This window comes from Entelurus aequoreus, linkage group LG14 (genome assembly GCF_033978785.1).
Source record: "Entelurus aequoreus isolate RoL-2023_Sb linkage group LG14, RoL_Eaeq_v1.1, whole genome shotgun sequence".
In the NCBI taxonomy this organism is placed as follows: Eukaryota; Metazoa; Chordata; class Actinopteri; order Syngnathiformes; family Syngnathidae; genus Entelurus; species Entelurus aequoreus.
This window is the reverse complement of record NC_084744.1, coordinates 30,175,105-30,197,791: the sequence shown is the minus strand read 5'-3', so window position 1 is coordinate 30,197,791 and position 22,687 is coordinate 30,175,105. Positions and strand designations below refer to the sequence as shown.

Sequence of the window (22,687 nt, the reverse complement as noted above, 5' to 3'; positions counted from 1 at the left end):
CATCAACAAGCGACATTGGTGTGTAAAGGATATCACCACATGGGCTCAGGAAAGCTTCAGAAACCCACTGTCAGTGACTACAGTTGGTCGCTACATCTGTAAATGCAAGTTAAAACTCTCCTATGCAAGGCGAAAACCACACCCAGAAACGCCGTCGGCTTCGCTGGGCCTGAGCTCATCTAAGATGGACTGATACAAAGTGGAAAAGTGTTCTGTGGTCTGACGAGTCCACATTTCAAATTGTTTTTGGAAACTGTGGACGTCGTGTCCTCCGGACCAAAGAGGAAAAGAACCATCCGGATTGTTAGAGGCGCAAAGTGTAAAAGCCAGCATCTGTGATGGTATGGGGGTGTATTAGTGCCCAAGACATGGGTAACTTACACATCTGCGAAGGCACCATTAAAGGCCTACTGAAACCCACTACTACCGACCACGCAGTCTGATAGTTTATATATCAATGATGAAATCTTAACATTATAACACATGCCAATACGGCCGGGTTAACTTATAAAGTGACATTTTAAATTTGCCGCTAAACTTCCGGTTCGAAACGCCTCTGAGGATGACGTATGCGCGTGACGTAGACCGGCGAACACGGGTATGCCTTCCACATTGAAGCCAATACGAAAAAGTTCTGTTTTCATTTCATAATTCCACAGTATTCTGGACATCTGTGTTCGTGAATCTGTTTCAATCATGTTCATTGCATTATGGAGAAGGAAGCCGAGCAAGCAAAGAAGAAAGTTGTCGGTGCGAAATGGACGTATTTTTCGAACGTAGTCAGCAACAACAGTACACAGCCGGCGCTTCTTTGTTTACATTCCTGAAAGATGCAGTCAAGATGGAAGAACTCGGATAACAGAGACTCTAACCAGGAGGACTTTTGACTTGGATACACAGACGCCTGTAGAGAACTGGGACAACACAGACTCTTACCAGGATTACTTTGATTTGGATGACAAAGACGCAGACGTGCTACTGTGAGTATGCAGCTTTGGCTTTTTTTTGCGTATGTACGTAACTTTTTAAAAATATATAAGCTTTATGAACCTTGGGTTAGGTGAACGGTCTTTTGGGCTGAGTGATTGTGTGTGTTGATCAGGTGTTTGAATTGTATTGGCGTGTTCTATGGAGCTAGGAGCTAGCAGAGGAGCTAGGAGCTAGCATAACACGTACCGTACCGTACGTGCGCGTCACGTACGTAACTTTTTAAAAATATATAAGCTTTATGAACCTTGGGTTAGGTGAACGGTCTTTTGGGCTGAGTGATTGTGTGTGTTGATCAGGTGTTTGAATTGTATTGGCGTGTTCTATGGAGCTAGGAGCTAGCAGAGGAGCTGGGAGCTAGCATAACACGTACCGTACCGTACGTGCGCGTCACGTACGTAACTTTTTAAAAATATATAAGCTTTATGAACCTTGGGTTAGGTGAACGGTCTTTTGGGCTGAGTGATTGTGTGTGTTGATCAGGTGTTTGAATTGTATTGACGTGTTCTATGGAGCTAGGAGCTAGCAGAGGAGCTAGGAGCTAGCATAACAAACACACAGGTGTTATTATGCAGGATTAATTTGTGGCATATTAGATATAAGCCTGGTTGTGTTGTGGCTAATAGAGTATATATATGTCTTGTGTTTATTTACTGTTGTAGTCATTCCCAGCTGAATATCAGGTACCGTGAGTATGCAGCCTTGGCTGCTAAACATTCGATAACTTGACCGTATGTGCGCGTCACGTACGTAACTTTTTAAAAATATATAAGCTTTATGAACCTTGGGTTAGGTAAACGGTCTTTTGGGCTGAGTGATTGTGTGTGTTGATCAGGTGTTTGAATTGTATTGGCGTGTTCTATGGAGCTAGGAGCTAGCAGAGGAGCTAGGAGCTAGCATAACAAACACGCAGGTGTTTTTATGCAGGATTAATTTGTGGCATATTAAATATAAGCCTGGTTGTGTTGTGGCTAATAGAGTATATATATGTCTTGTGTTTATTTACTGTTGTAGTCATTCCCAGCTGAATATCAGGTCACCCCCGGCTCTCACAGCATCTTCCCTATCTGAATAGCTTCAACTCCCCACTAGTCCTTCACTTGCACTTTACTCATCCACAAATCTTTCATCCTCGCTCAAATTAATGGGGAAATTGTCGCTTTCTCGGTCCGAATCTCTCTCACTTCATGCGGCCATCATTGTAAACAATAGGGAACTTTGCGTATATGTTCAACTGACTACGTCACGCTACTTCCGGTAGGTGCAAGCCTTTTTTTTATCAGATACCAAAAGTTGCAATCTTTATCGTCGTTGTTCTATACTAAATCCTTTCAGCAAAAATATGGCAATATCGCAAAATGATCAAGTATGACACATAGAATAGATCTGCTATCCCCGTTTAAATAAAAAAAATTCATTTCAGTAGGCCTTTAATGCTGAAAGGTACATACAGGTTTTGGAGCAACATATGTTGCCATCCAAGCAACGTTACCATGGACGCCCCTGCTTATTTCAGCATGACAATGCCAAGCCACGTGTTACATCAATGTGGCTTCATAGTAAAAGAGTGCGGGTACTAGACTGTGTCTAGAGTTTGAACATCAAATATGTTGTCTTTGTAGTGCATTCAACTGAATATGGGTTGAAAAGGATTTGCAAATCATTGTATTCCATTTATATTTACATCTAACACAATTTCCCAACTCATATAGAAACGGGGTTTGTACTTACGGTTAAAAGCACTAAATGAAAGGACAGTAGACCTGCAGTCATAAATTAGCTGCACCGTTTTATAAGCTGCAGGGTGCAAAGTGTGGAAAAAAAGTATCGGCTTATATTCCGGAATTTGCGGTAACTGTACAGTTAATTAAGGTTTTATTTAAACCTGGAATAGACTAATTCACTTTAAAACATTTCCTGTTTCAAAACGTAGTTCATCTGACTTTAGAGCAGTGGTTCTTAACCTTGTTGGAGGTACCGAACTCCACCAGTTTCATATGCGCATTCACCGAACCCTTCTTTAGTGAACAATAAAATGTTGTTTTTTTTCAAATTCAAGACAAAATTATATGTTTTTTTACTGGTGCACAAAATGAACCGTGCATGAACATCACCTTGTTCAAAGAACAAAACCAACACAGTGCATGAACTAACAACAAATTACACACCTGCAAATCAGATGGAAAATTAGAGGGAACATTGTTTGGGGGTATTCATAATACTCTATAGGGAGAAGTTTTTATTTACACGATGAGTCGGGTGTGTCTTGACCTCCGCCGAACCCCTGAGGCCGACTCACCGAACCCCTAGGGTTCGATCGAACCCAGGTTAAGAACCACTGCTTTAGAGGTTGATCTTAAATTATGACTTGTAATTCAAACCATGAAGAAGTGTGCAGGCTCGAGTATCCAAAATGTTTTACTAACCAAAGCGGATCCAGGGGGAGAGTTGGCTGAGCGCGGCAACGTTTGGATCGTTGCGTTGAGTGCCAAACAGTTTGAGGCGAACGTCGATAAAGGACTCCAACATGGCCGTTCCCGATTTGGTGCCTGGTTGAGCCCACTCTGGCTCGCCTACTGTTTTGTCCACCTGCAGGGAGGCCAGGATTTTGGCCCAGTCTACTGGCTGGAACAAAACATGGTGGCTGGTTAAACAATGCAAACAACACTCCGCTGCTTGAGTGATAATTGCTTAGAGCCTTGGCACGAATGTTCATATTTTGTTGTCAATTACATACAAAAGAATCAGCTTCAAATTTTGGACTCACATTTGTTTCTTTGTTTAGGGAACAGACAGGCCAGGACATTAAAGGCCTACTGAAAGCCACTACTACCGACCACGCAGTCTGATAGTTTATATATCAATGATGAAATCTTAACATTGCAACACATGCCAATACGGCATGTAAAGTGCAATTTTAAATTTCCCGCGAAACTTCCGGTTGAAAACGTCTATGTATGATGACGTTTGCGCGTGCCGTCAATGGTTGAAACGGAAGTATTCGGACACCATTGTATCCAATACAAAAAGCTCTGTTTTCATTGCAAAATTCCACAGTATTCTGGACATCTGTGTTGGTGAATCTTTTGCAATTTGTTTAATGAACAATGGAGACTGCAAAGAAGAAAGCTGTAGGTGGGATCGGTGTATTAGCGGTTGGCTGTAGCAACAACCAGGAGGACTTTGACTTGGATAGCAGACGCGCTATCCGACGCTAGCCGCCGACCGCATGGATGATCGGGTGAAGTGCTTCGTCGCTCCGTCGATCGCTGGAACGCAGGTGAGCACGGGTGTTGATGAGCAGATGAGGGCTGGCTGGCGTAGGTGGATAGCTAATGTTTTTAGCATATCTCTGTGAGGTACCGTAGCTAAGTTAGCTTCAATGGCGTCGTTAGCAACAGCATTGTTAAGCTTCGCCAGGCTGGAAAGTATTAACCGTGTAGTTACAGGTCCATGGTTTAATAGTATTGTTGATTTTCTGTCTATCCTTCCAGTCAGGGGTTTATTTCTTTTGTTTCTATCTGCAGTTAAGCCCGATGCTATCACGTTAGCTCCGTAGCTAAAGTGCTTCGCCGATGTATTGTCGTGGAGATAAAAGTCACTGTGAATGTCCATTTCGCGTTCTCGACTCTCATTTTCAAGAGGATATAGTATCCGAGGTGGTTTAAAATACAAATCCGTGATCCACAATAGAAAAAGAAGAAAGTGTGGAATCCAATGAGCCAGCTTGTACCTAAGTTACGGTCAGAGCGAAAAAAGATACGTCCTGCACTGCACTCTAGTCCTTCACTCTCACGTTCCTCATCCACGAATCTTTCATCCTGGCTCAAATTAATGGGGTAATCGTCGCTTTCTCGGTCCGAATCGCTCTCGCTGCTGGTGTAAACAATTGGTAAATGTGAGGAGCCTTTCAACCTGCGACGTCACGCTACTTCCGGTACTGGCAAGGCTTTTTTTTTTATCAGCGGCCAAAAGTTGCGAACTTTATCGTCGATGTTCTCTACTAAATCCTTTCAGCAAAAATATGGCAATATCGCGAAATGATCAAGTATGACACATAGAATGGATCTGCTATCCCCGTTTAAATAAAAAAAAAATAATTTCAGTAGGCCTTTAAACAATTAGCTAGCATTAAATATACAGGAAATTCATCCATCCGTTTTCTGTATTGCTTTTTTACAGGTGAGCCGGAGCCTATTCCAGCTGACTTTAGGCGAGGGGTGGGGTACATGTTGATTGAACTGGTTCCCAGCCTATTCCAGGACACATATTATTATTATTATTATTATTATTATTAACAATAGATGGTAACCATTAACACCTATATCTGTTTTTGGAACATGGGAGGAAGCTGCAGTAACTGAAAAAAAAACCCAAGCAACCACAAGGAGAACATGCAAACTCCACACAATAATGTTCCAACCCCTAACCACACAATAGTCTACTATATTTTTAACTTTATGATTAGTGCACTTGTTTTACATTTGTTAAGTGACGCTCAACAAGAAGAAGAAACGAGAAGCCAGCTATATTATAAGTGTGCCATCTAGTGGAAATAAATAATAATGGAGGGAGGGAAAGCAAAATGGACTACGGTGGTACCTCGACTACCTCAGCTGTCTCTCAACTAATTGTTATGCTTTTCCAGAAATTGGAGTTATAAGCATCTCCACCATTAGTTGGTATATCAATGTCACAATCAGGGATCCCAGTGAGTTTAAAAAATAGAGGAATTTAAAAATATCAGTTCAAGGGGGCCCTTTCAGGGAAGTTGAAGGGATTCGGCCAATTTTACGATGCTTTGGAAGGCGTTTCCTACATAAAAATTATATAAAAATTAGAGATGTCCGATAATGGCTTTTTTGCCGATATTCCAATATTGTCCAACTCTTAATTACCGATTCCGATATCAACCGATACCGATATATACAGTCGTGGGATTAACACATTATTATGCCTAATTTTGTTGTGATGCCCCGCTGGATGCATTAAACAATGTAACAAGGTTTTCCAAAATAAATCAACTCAAGTTATGGAAAAAAAATGCCAACATGGCACTGCCATATTTATTATTGAAGTCACAAAGTGCATTATTTTTTTTAACATGCCTCAAAACAGCAGCTTGGAATTTGGGACATGCTCTCCCTGAGAGAGCATGAGGAGGTTGAGGTGGGCGGGGTTGAGGTGGGGTATGGGGGGTAGGGGGTACAGGGGGGTGTATATTGTAGCGTCCCGGAAGAGTTAGTGCTGCAAGTGGTTCTGGGTATTTGTTCTGTTGTGTTTATGTTGTGTTACGGCATACTTGCCAACCTTGAGACCTCCGATTCCGGGAGGTGGGGTGGGCCGTGGTCGGGGTGGGGCGGGGGCGTGGTTAAGAGGGGAGGAGTATATTTACAGCTAGAATTCACCAACTCGAGTATTTTTTATATATATATATATATTAGGGCTGCAACTAAGGCTGAAACGACGCGTCGACGTAGTCGACGTCATCGGTTACGTAAATACGTCGACGCCGTTTTTGTGCGTCGACGCATCGCATAATGACGTCACACTACCGTCATGGCGAAGCGCAAAGCAGACGATCAAAGAAGACGATGCGAGCGGTGCGAGCGAGGGGGGAAAAGCATGCCAAAAGTGGTCAAAAGTGTGGGAGTATTTCAATAAACGGCCTAATAATGTTGTTGTATGCACACTGTGTCGAGCGGAAATGGCCTATCATAGCAGCACAACGGCTATGAACGAACATTTGAAAGAAAACCATCAACTAGTCAATCGTCCGCGCGAGCATACGTTGTCATCATTACACAAAAACATGAATGTGTCATTTGTATCTGCTAGGGGTGTAACGGTACGTGTTTTGTATTGAACCGTTTCGGTACGGGGCTTTCGGTTCGGTACGGGGGTGTACCGAACGAGTTTCTAAGCTAAAGTCTTAGCAAGCTGCTTTGCTCCGTCTGCCTCTGTCTCAGCACGCAGCATTGTCCCACCCACACAACCATCTGATTGGTACACACGCAGCATTGTCCCACCCACACAACCATCTGATTGGTACACACGCAGCATTGTCCCACCCACACAACCATCTGATTGGTACACATGAAGCATTATCAGCCAATCAGCAGTGCGTATTCAGAGCGCATGTAGTCAGCGCTTCAGGGTGGAGCAGATAGGTGTTTAGCAGGTGAGCATCAGGCAGCGGACTCTCCCCAAATGATAATAAACACCTCCCAGTCAACTACTAGTAACATCACTATGAGCCCGTTGACCTTCTAGAAACTTAAACTGCAGCTCAGCTCACTCGCAATCCTGGCTTGAGGTGAAGGCTAATTAGCTCTCAGTTCCAGCCACATCGACCCCTTCTGAGCGCCTATTTTCAGCTGCTGGGAATATTGTAAATAAGAAAAGAACCAAAGCATGTAGACATGCTAACCTTTCTTCATTACAACTGTTAGTCACTCACTGGAATGAGTAGAATTGGTTATTGTGTACTGTGTTGGACTGGATGTTTATTTTGCACATTTTAAAAGCAATACTTAATGTTTACAGTGCTCCAGAATATTTAGATTGGCACTTTTTTGTATTGGATGTTTATCTTTATTTTTGCACATTTTAGCAAATAAGCAATACTTTCACTTTTGTTGAAATGTTTACACTGTTGTTACAGAATATTTCGTTTTGCACTTTTTTGTATTGGATGTTTATCTTTATTTTTGCACATTTTAAAGCAAAATAAGCAATACTTTTACTTTTGAAATGCTTATACTATTGCAGAATATTAAGATTTGCACTGGATGTTGACTCTTATATTTGCACATTAAAAAGCAAATAAGCTACTTTTAATTTTGTTAAATTTTAAAAGTTTTAAATGTTTACATTGTTACAGAATATTTAGTCATGTTGTTGTCAATGTTGACTGGGTGGCCATACTTCTTTTTTTTGTAAATAAAAGCCATGCCTTTTGAAAAAACGGGCCTACATTTATTTTTTCATCTTCATTTTGAATAAAAAAATAATCGGTAAAAGGAAAAATAATCTATAGATTAATCGAAAAAATAATCTATAGATTAACCGATTAATCGAAAAAAATAATCTATAGATTAATCGATAGAAAAATAATCGTTAGCTGCAGCCTTAGCTGCAACTAACGATTAATTTGGTAATCGATTAATCTGTCGATTATTACTTTGATTAATCGATTAATAATCAGATAAAAGAGACAAACTACATTTCTATCCTTTCCAGTATTTTATTGAAAAAAAACAGCATACTGGCACCATACTTATTTTGATTATTGTTTCTCAGCTGTTTGTACATGTTGCAGTTTATAAATAAAGGTTTATTAAAAAAATAAGTATACATATATATATATATATATATATATATATATATATACTGTATATATATACTGTATATATATATATATATATATATATATATATATATATATATACTGTATATATATACTGTATATATATATATATATATATATATATATATATATATATATATATATATATATATATATATATACTGTATATATATATATATATATATATTTTTTTTTTTTTAAAAAGCCTCCGCGCATGCGCATAGCATAGATCCAACGAATCGATGACTAAATTAATCGGCAACTATTTTTATAATCGATTTTAATCGATTAGTTGTTGCAGTCCTAATATATATATATATATATATATATATATATATGAAATACTTGACTTTCAGTGAATTCTAGCTATATATATATATATATATATATATATATATATATATATATATATATATATATATATATATATATATATATATATATATATATATATATATATATATATATATATATATATATATACAGTATATTTATTTTATTATACATATAAATAAAATAAATACTTGAATTTCAGTGTACAGGAGGCTATCCAGTAGATGGCAGTATCCTGTTTAAGAGTGTCACAACATTGCTGTTTACGGCAGGCGAACTGCTTTACGGTAGACGAAAACGTGACTGCTGTTGTTGTGTGTTGTTACCGCGCTGGGAGGACGTTAATGAAACTGCCTAACAATAAACCCACATAAGAAACCAAGAACTCGCCCTCGATCATTCTACAGTTATAACGTCATTGGGCAGACACGCTGTTTATATCGTGGGAAAGCGGACGTGAAAACAGACTGTCGCCGCTGTCCCCACTCAGGTCCGCATTGAGCTGGAGGGGGCGTGGCCTCCAGCTCCGGCTGAATTCCGGGAGTTTATCGGGAGAAAATTTCTTCCGGGAAGTTATCGGGAGAGTCGCTGAATGCCGGGAGTCTCCCGGTAAAACCGGGAGGGTTGGCAAGTATGTGTTACGGTGCGGATGTTCTCCCGAAATGTGTTTGTCATTCTTGTTTGGTGTGGGTTCACAGTGTGGCGCATATTTGTAACAGTGTTAAAGTTGTTTATACGGCCACCTTCAGTGTGACCTGTATGGCTGTTGACCAAGTATGTTTGCATTCACTTGTGTGTGTGAAAAGCCGTAGATATTATGTGATTGGGACGGCACGCAAAGGCAGTGCCTTTAAGGTTTATTGGCGCTCTGTATTTCTCCCTACGTCCGTGTACACAGCTGCGTTTTAAAAAGTCATACATTTTACTTTTTGAAACAGATACCGCTAATTTTGAAACCGAAACCGATAATTTCCGATATTACATTTTAAAGCATTTATCGGCCGATAATATCGGCAGTCCGATATAATCGGACATCCCTAATAAAAATGCAAGGAAACTTACAAAGGGGTTCTATCTATTAGTTGCTATAAACTGAAAGCCACCACTTTTTTATGACTTCGCCACAGCATCAATAGTTCTTATTGAGAAACTATCTTCACCTTATCAATACAAGCCGTTCCAAAATGTACAACATCCATAGTTTATGTCATTAGTTCAGGGGTCGGCAACCCAAAATGTTGAAAGAGCCAAATTGGACCAAAATTACAACAACAAAAAAAAGCTGTTTGGAGCCGCAAAAAATTAAAAGCCTTATTTAAGTCTTGTAATGAAGGCAATTTAAGTGTCTATCCATCCATCCATTTTCTACCGCTTTTCCCTTTTGGGGTGGCGGGGGGTGCTGGGGCCTATCTCAGCTGCATTCACTGGACAATTCGCCACCTAATCGCAATGCCAACACAGATGGCCTACTATCAAAATGACTATGTGTCGCAGTCTGACGCAAATCTTTGTTGACAGAAATGTTAAAATGTAATATTCATTCGACACATTTTCACAACATTGGAAAACATTAGTAAAATGGGGGCTTCTCAGAGGGTGAGATAACTTCTGGAAATTACTGACTTAGAATGGCCAAAGGTATAGATGTGTGTGTCCAAGTTAAAGGACACAACAGGCTGTGTTCTTCTAATGGATTTATTGCAATCTTTGCAAGCTGGGTACCGTTTGCTGTGGTCTGGAACAACTTGGCACACAAAAAAAATAGCAGAAATGCAGCCAACATTACATACAGATAATGTGTCATGAGACATGCAAATATAAATAAGAGGACATAAGTAAAGGAAATTAAATGAGCTCAAATATACCTACAAATGAGGCATAATGATGCAATATGTACATACAGCTAGCCTAAATAGCATGTTAGCATTGATTAGCTTGCAGTCATGGATTGACCAAATATGACTGATAAGCACTCCAGCAAATCAAGAAAATCAACAAAGCTCACCTTTGTGCATTCACGCACAGCATAAAAAGTTTGGTGGACAAAATGAGACTAGGGCTGCAACTAACGATTATTTTGATAATCGATTAATCTGTCGATTATTACTTCGATTAATCGGTTAATAATCGGATAAAAGAGACAAACTACATTTCTATCCTATCCAGTATTTTATTGGAAAAAAAACCAGCATACTGGCACCATACTTATTTTGATTATTGTTTCTCAGCTGTTTGTAAATGTTGCAGTTTATAAATAAAGGTTTATTTAAAAAAAACAATGCGCATAGCATATATCCAACGAATCGATGACTAAATTAATCGGCAACTATTTTAATAATCGATTTTAATTGATTTAAACGATTAGTTGTTGAAGCCCTAAATGAGACAAAGCAGGAGTGGCATAAAACACGTCTTTCTGTGGCAGCGTCGGAGAAAGTTGCACATGTAAACAAACTACGATGAGTTCAAGGACCGTTGAAATTAGTAGGACAAAACGGTGCTTGCCAAATACTCTCATCAGTGAAGCATGTATAACATAAACAATGGGATTTCTAACAATTAGGGAGGTTTGTGTCATGTTTGTTCTCCCACAGAATTTTTTTTTTTTTTTATGTTTTTTTCCCTCATTTTTTTCCATTTTCACACATCTCTGAAAGAGGTCCAGGGAGCGACTAGGGCAGCGCTAAAGATGCGACTCTAGAGCCGCGGGTTGCTGACCCCCGCTGTAAACTGAAAGCCGCCGCTTTTTTATGACTGTGCCACAGCATCAATAGTTCATTGTTTTTATTGAGAAACTATTTTACCACATCAATACAAGACATTCCAAAATGTACAACAACCATAGTTTATGTCATCACTTCAATGTTTTGTCTGGATTGAGAAAAGCTCTTCACAAAATCACTATAAGGCTTTTGATGAATACATGAAATATGATGGCTATATTTGATAACAAATATTGTAATTGTAAAAACTAGATTTTTTATTAATCTTGTAAGTCACTTAGTAAAAGGCCTACTGAAATGATTTTTTTTTATTCAAACGGGGATAGCAGATCCATTCTATGGATCATCTATCGACGATAAAGTTCGCAACTTTTGATCGCTGATAAAAAAAAGCCTTGCCTGTACCAGAAGTAGCGTGACATCACAGGTTGACGGGCTCCTCACATTTCCCCATTGTTTACACCAGCAGCGAGAGCGATTCGGACCGAGAAAGCGACGATTACCCCATTAATTTGAGCGAGGATGAAAGATTTGTGGATGAGGAACATGAGAGTGAAGGACTAGAGTGCAGTGCAGGACGTATCTTTTTTCGCTCTGACCGTAACTTAGGTACAAGGGTTCATTGGATTCCACACTTTCTCCTTTTTCTATTGTGGATCACGGATTTGTATTTTAAACCACCTCGGATGCTATATCCTCTTGAAAATGAGAGTCGAGAATGCGAAATGGACATTCACAGTGACTTTTATCTCCACGACAATACATCGGCGAAGCTCTTTAGCTACGGAGCTAACGTGATAGCATCATGCTTAAATGCAGATAGAAACAAAAGAAATAAACCCCTGACTGGAAGGATAGACAGAAAATCAACAATACTATTAAACCATGGACATGTAACTACACGGTTAATGCTTTCCAGCCTGGCGAAGCTTAACAATGCTGTTGCTAACGACACCATTGAAGCTAACTTAGCTACGGGACCTCGACAGAGCTAGGCTAAAAACATTAGCTATCCACCTATGCCAGCCAGCCCTCATCTGCTCATCAACACCCGTGCTCACCTGCGTTCCAGCGATCGACGAAGGACTTCACCCGATCATAGATGCGGTCGGCGGCCCGGAGACGGAGGAAGTCAAAGTGAGGTCGGCGGCTAGCGCGTCTGCTATCCATCTCAAAGTCCTCCTGGTTGTGTTGCTGTAGTACGCCGCTAATATACCGATCCCACCTACAGCTTTCTTCTTTGCAGTCTTCATTGTTCATTAAACAAATTGCAAAAGATTCACCAACACAGATGTCCAGAATACTGTGGAATTATGTGGTGAAAACAGAGCTTTTTGTATTGGATCCAATGGGGTCCGAATACTGACGTCACGCGCATACGTCATCATACCGAGACGTTTTCAACCGGAAGTTTTGCGGGAAATTTTAAATTGCACTTTATAAGTTAACCTGACCATATTGGCATGTGTTGCAATGTTAAGATTTCATCATTGATATATAAACTATCAGACTGCATGGTCTGTAGTAGTGGGTTTCAGTAGGCCTTTAGTAAATGTTGTGACATGATATGTGAGGTCTTACTTACTTTGGCGGTTTCTGTCGCTGTGTGTGTGTGCTTCTCAACCAGTGGGAAATCAGTGAGGAACTCTGGCAAGAGATTAGTAATTTTTCCCCTAATTGTCCTGGCAGCGTACTCAAGTTTTGGGGACGCTACCCAGCATGGAACAATATTATGGGCATCGACCTGTAAAATCAAATCAAGCATCCAATTAATATGACAACTATGAAGTATTAGACCGACAGCTAGAAAGACAGACTCATCTCCGAGCTATTGAACTGACCTGAATGAGAGGAACATCATCTGGAAGAATCTTTTTGACATCCTCCAAGATCTTTAGAGGTTCTCTGAGGGGTGAGAAGTCAGTCACAACCGCTCCAAAGCTGTGTTCAGACACAAAGTCGGGCAGGACTTTCCCTGCAGAACCGTGCAGCAGATGAAACTGGATGTCCAAAGACTTGCATTCCTGTTTGATGAGAAGAATGAACTGTATTTGTGTAGTCAAAGACAAAAGACTGTGACAACATGATACATCACAAAAACTTTAAAGAAAGTAGCCACAAGTGTGTTATTTTGTCCTAGAGCTCTTGACGTGTGTGTAGGGTTGGGTATCGTTTGAATTCGAACGATTCCTATACCGATTCCGGTTCTTTGTTTCGATTCCGGTTCCTGACTATCCTCGATTCCGATTCTTTTAAGAGGCAGGGTCAAAAAAAAGTCTAGGATATTTTAAATGAGCTAGCTAACCTACAGTCTTTCTGAATGAAATAGTCTGACATTCTCCATCAATTTTAATTCTATTAAGTTTTTATGAACTTTACTATAAATTCCTCACAGGGCTGTTTTCAACTAGAATATAAATATCAAATCTATGAACTTGAATATAAATATTATAAATTATGAATACATTTTCCCAGGGGTACACTTTCCTCAAGAGAGCTTTATTTTTGAAAACCTCATGAAAACACATTTACACACACAAGTGTATGATGCTGCAGGTACTTAAAAATGTTACCGTGCTCCCACTGATGGGCTAACCTGGTGCAGAAAAGCAAATAAACAATAAGAAACAACTTGCAAAACCCAGTCCAGATTAGCAGCAGGTACAGTATAAAATCAGAGACAGTTCTTGTTTAGGAAAATGACCATATCCGCCTTCTCAGGCAGGATGCGTGAGCGTTCTGGACAGATAGTGTCTCCTGCTGTGGAAAATACACGTTCGCTGGGTGTGGAAGAAGCTTGAACGCATAAATAGGAGAAAGCGCGATCTGACAGCAAAGGATAAGTCTTTTGTTGGTTCCACCGGAACAGCAGCATGCAGCAGGGTCGTCAGACATAAGTATCGGTGGAACGTCCTGGTACATCTGCAGCTCTCTTTCCACTCGTTTCTTGATGGACATGGAGGTCTGTTATTTCGCGGTTATTTCTTTTTTTTTTTTGTAAAGTAAAGCCACACTTTCGACCGCCGACGCCTGCTATCCATGCTTGAGCTTGACTGACGCGCTCGGCTATGCTAACACTTCCAGCGGTGGGCGCTTCTTCGTTGGTGCTCAGCGGCTTCTTCTTCCGGTTCGGCGGACATTTTTTTCTCTTTTTTTTTCTCCGGTCGGCGGACTGGGTATCGAAAATAGGAATCGAAATTTAAACTTTTGAACGATACCGGGAGAATCGGGAAGTTAGTCCCGGTTCCAATCGATACTTGATACTCGATACCCAACCCTACGTGTGTGGCGGGGAAACAAAGTTGGGTGTTATAATACGCATTTTCAGTTAATTCCCCCTTTTGTGTGAATGTTCTAAAGCACAGGTGTCAAACTCAAGGCCCGGGGATCTGGCCCGTGACATCATTTTATCTGGCCCGCAAACACCTGGAAGTGATATGTCAATAAAGTACTTAAAGGCCTACTGAAAGCCACTACTACCGACCACGCAGTCTGATAGTTTATATATCAATGATGAAATCTTAACATTGCAACACATGCCAATACGGCCGGGTTAACTTATAAAGTGCAATTTTAAATTTCCCGCGAAACTTCCGGTTGAAAACGTCTATGTATGATGACGTATGCGCGTGACGTCAATGGTTGAAATGGAAGTATGCGGACACCATTGAATCCAATACAAAAAGCTCTGTTTTCATCTCAAAATTCCACAGTATTCTGGACATCTGTGTTGGTGAATCTTTTGCAATTTGTTTAATGAACAATGAAGACTGCAAAGAAGAAAGTTGTAGGTGGGATCGGTGTATTAGCGGCTGGCTGCAGCAACACAACCAGGAGGACTTTGACTTGGATAGCAGATGCGCTATCCGACGCTAGCCGCCGACCGCATGGATGATCGGGTGAAGTCCTTCGTCGCGCCGTCGATCGCTGGAACGCAGGTGAGCACGGGTGTTGATGAGCAGATGAGGGCTGGCTGGCGTAGGTGGATAGCTAATGTTTTTAGCATAGCTATGTGAGGTTCCGTTGCTAAGTTAGCTTCAATGGCGTCGTTAGCAACAGCATTGTTAAGCTTTGACAGCCGGGAAAGCATTAACCGTGTATTTACAGGTCCATGGTTTAATAGTATTGTTGATTTTAGTATTTTTAGTATTTAGTATTGTTGATATCCTTCCAGTCAGGGGTTTATTTCTTTTGTTTCTATCTGCAGTTAAGCCTGATGCTATCACGTTAGCTCCATAGCTAAAGTGCTTCGCCGATGTATTGTCGTGGAGATAAAAGTCACTGTGAATGTCCATTTCGCGTTCTCGACTCTCATTTTCAAGAGGATATAGTATCCGAGGTGGTTTAAAATACAAATCCGTGATCCACAATAGAAAAAGGAGAGAGTGTGGAATCCAATGAGCCAGCTTGTACCTAAGTTACGGTAAGCGCGAAAAAAGATGCGTTCTGCACTGCACTCTAGTCCTTCACTCTCACGTTCCTCATCCACAAATCTTTCATCCTGGCTCAAATTAATGGGGTAATCGTCGCTTTCTCGGTCCGAATCGCTCTCGCTGCTGGTGTAAACAATGGGGAAATGTGAGGAGCCCTTCAACCTGTGACGTCACGCTACTTCCGGTACAGGCAAGGCTTTTTTTTTTATCAGCGACCAAAAGTTGCAAACTTTATCGTCGATGTTCTCTACTAAATCCTTTCAGCAAAAATATGGCAATATCGCGAAATGATCAAGTATGACACATAGAATGGATCTGCTATACCTGTTTAAATTTTAAAAAATCATTTCAGCAGGCCTTTAAACTTTAATAGCATCCAATATCGCACCAAATATTACAGTATATTATCATACTTTTAAGGCTGCAGCTAACGATTATTTTTCTATCGATTAATCTATAGATTATTTTTTCGATTAATCGGTTAATCTATAGATTATTTTTTCGATTCATCTATAGATTATTTTTCCTTTTACCGATTATTTTTTTAATTCAAAATGAAGATGAAAAAATAAATGTAGGCCAGTTTTTTCAAAAGGCATTGCTTTTATTTACAAAAAAAAAAAAGTATGGCCACTCAGTCAACATTGACAACAACATGACAAAATATTCTGTAACAATGTAAACATTTAAAACTTTTAACATTTAACAAAATTAAAAGTAGCTTATTTGCTTTTTAATGTGCAAATATAAAAGTAAACATCCAGTGCAAATCGTAATATTCTGCAATAGTATAAGCATTTCAAAAGTAAAAGTATTGCTTATTTTGCTTTAAAATGTGCAAAAATCATCCAATACAAAAAAGTGCCAATCTAAATATTCTGGAGCACTGTAAACATTAAGTATTGCTTTTAAAATGTGCAAAATAAACATCCAGTCCAACACAGTACATAATAACCAATTCTACTCATTCCAGTGAGTGACTAACAGTTGTAATGAAGAAAGGTTAGCATGTCCACATGCTCTGGTTCTTTTCTTGTTTACAATATTCCCAGCAGCTGAAAATAAGCGCTCAGAAGGGGTCGATGTGGCTGGAACTGAGAGCTAATTACCGGTAGCCTTCACCTCAAGCCAGGACTGCGAGTGAGCTGAGCTCCAGTTTATATTCCTAGAAGGTCAACGGGCTCATAGTAGGGATGTGCGTATCGATCCTGTGGTATCGATATATCGATACTCACACGCTACTCATTTGGCATCACTTTTCTGAAAAAAGTATCGATATAAACCAAAAAACGGCGTGTGGGGGGTGCAAGCATCACTTTCAGATGTTTTTGATGACTTACTTAACTTACTATGTGCTGGGACACCCCTGTACCTGGCAGAGTATAGAGCTGGCCCAGTCACGTGACAGGAGACAGCGAATGAGCGTCGTCAACGTGCAACACACACACAGCCAGCCGACAGCGATGCAGCCAGGCATATCCAGTGTTGTCCAATTGTTGACTTAAAACAGGCATTGTTTTTTTGTTTTTTTAGTAATGTTTACTGAATATTTTTGTTTAAATGATTATCCTAAATTCAAATAATTTCCACACAGGGGAATTTACTGTTAGTTGAAAATTGCTTGAGTATTTAAAACAAGATAAGAAAGGGATAACATTTGGAGATTCTTCATCTTTGCATTAGTTTTATTTTTTTCCAAGAAAATCTTGAAATATATGATTGAATGTGATTTTGGTTTTAATCTGTAACATAATTTCTTACATTTCGAAAACATTAACCTATTTCATATTTCATTAATTGCTAATTATATCACAAACTTTAAAAAATAACTGCAGCTTCTTGCGATTCGGATTTGACAGTTAATTGGAAAGCCCTAATATCTAATTATTATTATATATAATTATTATTATATATAATATTTAATTTATATTTCATATTTGTTATTTATTTTAATTTTACTTTTATTATATATTGACCATAATAAATGTGGTATAAATGGTCTGTATTTGTCTTGTGATTTGTCTTAAATAATAACAATAGTAATAATATTTTTGACTGACAAAAATTGCCAATAAGAAATTAATGGTATCGGTATCGATGAAAAGGCAAGATAAAGTATCGGTATCGTATCGAATCCTAAAAGTGTGGTATCGCCCATCCCTAGCTCATAGTGATGTTACTAGTAGTTGACTGGGAGGTGTTTATTATCATTTGGGGAGAGTCCGCTGCCTGATGCTCACCTGCTAAACACCTATCTGCTCCACGCTGAAGCGCTGACTACATGCGCTCTGAATACACACTGCTGATTGGCTGGTAACGTTTTGAATACGCACTGCTGATTGGCTGATAACGCTTTGTATAACGCTTTGTGTGTACCAATCAGATGGTTGTGTGGGTGGGACAATGCTGCGTGCTGAGACAGAGGCAGCCGCAGAAGGAGCGAAGCAGCTTGTTAAGACTTTAGCAGCTAAAGTTAGCTTTAGCTTAGCAACTCGTTCGGTACACCCCCGTACCGAACCAAAAGCCCCGTACCGAAACGGTTCAATACAAAGCACGTACCGTTACACCCCTAGCAGATACAAATGACACATTCATGTTTTTGTGTAATGATGACAACGTATACTCGCGCGGACGATTGACTAGTTGATGGTTTTCTTTTCAAATGCTCGTTCATAGCCGTTGTGCTGCCTATGCTATGATAGGCCATTTACGCTCGACACAGTGTGCATACAACAACATTATTAGGCCGTGTATTGAAATACTCCCACACTTTTGACCACTTTTGGCGTGATTTTTTCCCCCTCGCTCGCACAGTCTGCTTTGCGCTCCGCCATGACGGTAGTGTGACGTAAATATGCGACGCGTCGACGCACAAAAACGGCGTCGACGTATTTACGTAACCGATGACGTCGACTACGTCGACGCGTCGTTTCAGCCTTACATACTTTCCAAACATATTTTTGTCTAAATAAAAGTACTTAACGTTACAGCAAACTACCCATTAAATTCATAAAAATGACAATAAATGTGATGTTCTTTACAGCAGTGGTCCCCAACCTTTTTGTATCTGCGGACCGGTCAACACTTGAAAATGTGTCCCACGGACCGGGGGGTATGGTATTTTAATTTTTTTTGTCATAAAGTAATACGATCACGTGTGCTTATGAACTGTATCCCTGCAGACTGTATTGATCTATATTGATATACACTACCGTTCAAAAGTTTGGGGTCACATTTAAATGTCCTTATTTTTGAAGGAAAAGCACTGTACTTTTCAATGAAGATAATTTTAAACTAGTCTTAACTTTAAAGAAATACACTCTATACATTGCTAATGTGGTAAATGACTATTCTAGCTGCAAATGTCTGGTTTTTGGTGCAATATCTACATAGGCGTATAGAGGCCCATTTCCAGCAACTATCACTCCAGTGTTCTAATGGTACAATGTGTTTGCTCATTGGCTCAGAAGGCTAATTGATGATTAGAAAACCCTTGTGCAATCATGTTCACACATCTGAAAACAGTTTAGCTCGTTACAGAAGCTACAAAACTGAGCTTCAATTGAGCAGATTGAGTTTCTGGAGCATCACATTTGTGGGGTCAATTAAACGCTCAAAATGGCCAGAAAAAGAGAACTTTCATCTGAAACTTGACAGTCTATTCTTGTTCTTAGAAATGAAGGCTATTCCACAAAATTGTTTGGGTGACCCCAAACTTTTGAACGGTAGTGTATAATGTATACAACACCAACACAGTGCATAAACTCACGACAAACTACACACCTGCAAATCAGTCAGCTGTTGCCGTATCCGTAATACGCCGATAGGGAGAAGTTTTTATTTACACGATGAGTCGGGTGTGTCTTGACCTCCGCTGAACCCCTGAGCCCGACTCACCGAACCCCTAGGGTTCGATCGAACCCAGGTTAAGAACCACTGTTATAGTTATTTGAATGACTCTTACCATAATATGTTACGTTAACATACCAGGCACGCTCTCAGTTGGTTATTTATGCCTCATATAACGTACACTTATTCAGCCTGTTGTTCACTATTCTTTATTTATTTTAAATTGCCTTTCAAATGTCTATTCTTGGTGTTGGTTTTTATCAAATACATTTCCCCCAAAAATGCGACTTATACTCCAGTGCGACGTATATATGTTTTTTTCCTTCTTTATTGTGCATTTTCGGCCGGAGCGTCGTATATTCCGGAGCGACTTACAGTCCGAAAAATACGGTACATGTTTCTGACACAGTTATCGATTTGTTTGTACCTTTTCGACTTCTTCCAGACCTTTCAGCATAAAACCGTAATGTCTCAGGGTGGACAGCTCCGATTTAGGGACCGACAAGCAGACACAGACGTGCAACGGGAGGCTCTCCTTCACGGCGAGGCGTTGGGCGTGGATGAGCGCCCAGTTATCTACGGGAAAGACAAGTTTAAAAACACGAATGGGGAAATGTGATGATTATCATGACTTAACCTTGAATTCTGTGGTCTCTCAGCATCCAATACAGGACACCATTTGAGTCCTGTTTTGTTTTCTGGGTGTCTGATATGAATCGAACTCGCTTCTTGTTGACTTTCATGTCCTTATTGTTGGACCTTTGCATTTGCACAAGCTCCTGCAGCCACCCTGCTGCCTTCTCCTTCTTGGAATTGTTGGAATCCACCTTCTGCTGCTTTGCACTGGCCTCTGCAGCAACTGCTAGGGTTGCTTTGCGCTTTTTCCCTGACATGGTAGATGCACTGGAGAACAACTGGGTGTAGATGGAGGGGAATGAGTTTGGTCTAGGAGACAAGAATAGCACTAAATGTCAAGACATCGTTCAGGACGTCCATTCAAAATGTGCCACTACAACCCTCCCGAATTTTCCGGGAGACTCCCGAATTTCAGTGCCTCTCCCGATTTCCAGCCGGACAACAATATTGAGGGCGTGCCTTGAAGGCACTGCCTTTAACGTCGTCTCTCACCTGAAAAGGAGACTATTATATATGTCTCCGCTATCCATAGGTTTATCTATAACCCATTAAGTAGGCAGGCACGAAGATATTTCTCAGCGTGTGTTTATTCCAGCCGGCACGTTAATACACTGACACACAACATCCGGATTCCCATCATGCATTGCTTTAAAACTACGGCAAGTTATAATATCCAAAATTTCCAGCCGGACAAACAATATTGAGGGCGTGCCTTAAAAGCACTGCCTTTAGCATCCTCTCACCTGAAAAGGAGACTATTATATATGTCTCCGTTATCCATAGGTTTATCTATAACCCATAACACGGTGGCCGAATGGATATAGTCACTCATGAATGGTCAGAGAAGCACGAAGGCGGCGGCAACGCAGTATTATGGGCCACCTTGCAAGCAACATTCCGTTCTCATTTGCGGATGTTTTCAACAAATCCGTGAAGGATATGTTCCCGGATTCAGAGATCGCTCGCCAGTACTCAAATGGCAGAACAAAGGCTACTCAAATAGTGAAAGGTAAGTGTTATTTTTTTTAAAGTAAGCGGCAAGTACAGTACGGTTAGTAGAACAACTGTGTTTTCATTACTGTACTATATATATATATATATATATATATATATATATATATATATATATATATATATATATATATATTAGAGATGTCCGATAATATCGGCCGATAAATGCGTTAAAATGTAATATCGGAAATTATCGGTATCCTTTTTGTGTTTTTTTTATTAAATCAACATAAAAAACACAAGATACACTTACAATTAGTGCACCAACCCAAAAAACCTCCCTCCCCCATTTACACTCATTCACACAAAAGGGTTGTTTCTTTCTGTTATTAATATTCTGGTTCCTACATTATATAGCAATATATATCAATACAGTCTGCAAGGGATACAGTCCGCAAGCACACATGATTGTGCATGGCTGCTGGTCCACTAATAGTACTAACCTTCAACAGTTAATTGTACTAATTTTCATTAATTACTAGTTTCTATGTAACTGTTTTTATATTATTTTACTTTCTTTTTTATTCAAGAAAATGTTTTTAATTTTTTATCTTATTTTTTTTGTTTTGTTTAAAGTACCTTATCTTCACCATACCTGGTTGTCCAAATTAGGCATAATAATGTGTTAAATCCACGACTGTATATATCGGTATCGTTTGGAAATCGGTATCAGTTGGTATCGGTAATTAAAGAGTTGGACAATTTCGGAATATCGGATTTCGGCAAAAAGCCATTATCGGACATCCCTAATATATATATATATAAGAAATACTTTAATTTCAGTGAATTCTAGCTATAAATGTACCCCCCCCCCCCCCCCCCCCAATCTCCCGAATTCGGAGATCTCAAGGTTGGCAAGAATGCACTACAACTTACCTTTTAGTGAAACCTACACGAAGTGAATCTTGCAGGAGCAAAGACAAAGGCCGAGAATAAATGAGAATATACGTTTTTAGTTCATTTAAATTGGATGAAACAAAGAAAAATGTCCGATGGTACGAAAGGTTGACGTTTACACAACCACTTACGAGAGCACGTTGATGCTATGCTTCTATAACACAGTGGACGCGGTCTATTTAGCTCACCATGACTCCTCGTTTCCTTCACGACGCTTCTCCGGCACGGCGAGGGTCAAATATTATGACGTTATAACGCACAAATGTGTGCGTTTTGAAAAAAAAATAACAATAATTTGGTTGTTGGATTCAGTCGAGTATAATATATCAGTAATATACATTCGTAAAGGCTGAAAATGAGCAAAGCAAGTACACTAAATGGAACGCGGCCATTACAAGCAGGCACACCCACTACGAGGAGGTGAGTAAAACTACATTTCCCCACAATGC

The 22,687-nt window shown here is 39.8% G+C and overlaps 1 protein-coding gene across 4 annotated transcripts in view; it reads right to left on the bottom strand.

The window, feature by feature from the left end:
* cpdp (CPD photolyase) overlaps positions 1-22,687 on the bottom strand; it is a 57,048-nt gene that overhangs the window by 33,916 nt on the left and 445 nt on the right. Inside the window, exons 1-6 of one of the 4 annotated variants that reach the window (XM_062069581.1) lie at positions 22,427-22,625; positions 20,332-20,639; positions 20,122-20,270; positions 13,254-13,436; positions 12,998-13,156; positions 3,414-3,612 (exon numbers count right to left, since the gene is read on the bottom strand). In XM_062069581.1, the coding sequence (XP_061925565.1) occupies positions 3,414-3,612; positions 12,998-13,156; positions 13,254-13,436; positions 20,122-20,270; positions 20,332-20,587 (946 nt within the window). In that variant the 5' untranslated portion in view covers positions 20,588-20,639; positions 22,427-22,625. Of the gene's footprint in view, positions 1-3,413; positions 3,613-12,997; positions 13,157-13,253; positions 13,437-20,121; positions 20,271-20,331; positions 20,640-20,822; positions 20,946-22,217; positions 22,384-22,426; positions 22,626-22,687 lie in introns of those variants that run through there. The other 3 variants (XM_062069579.1, XM_062069578.1, XM_062069580.1) reach the window with 3 other exon arrangements.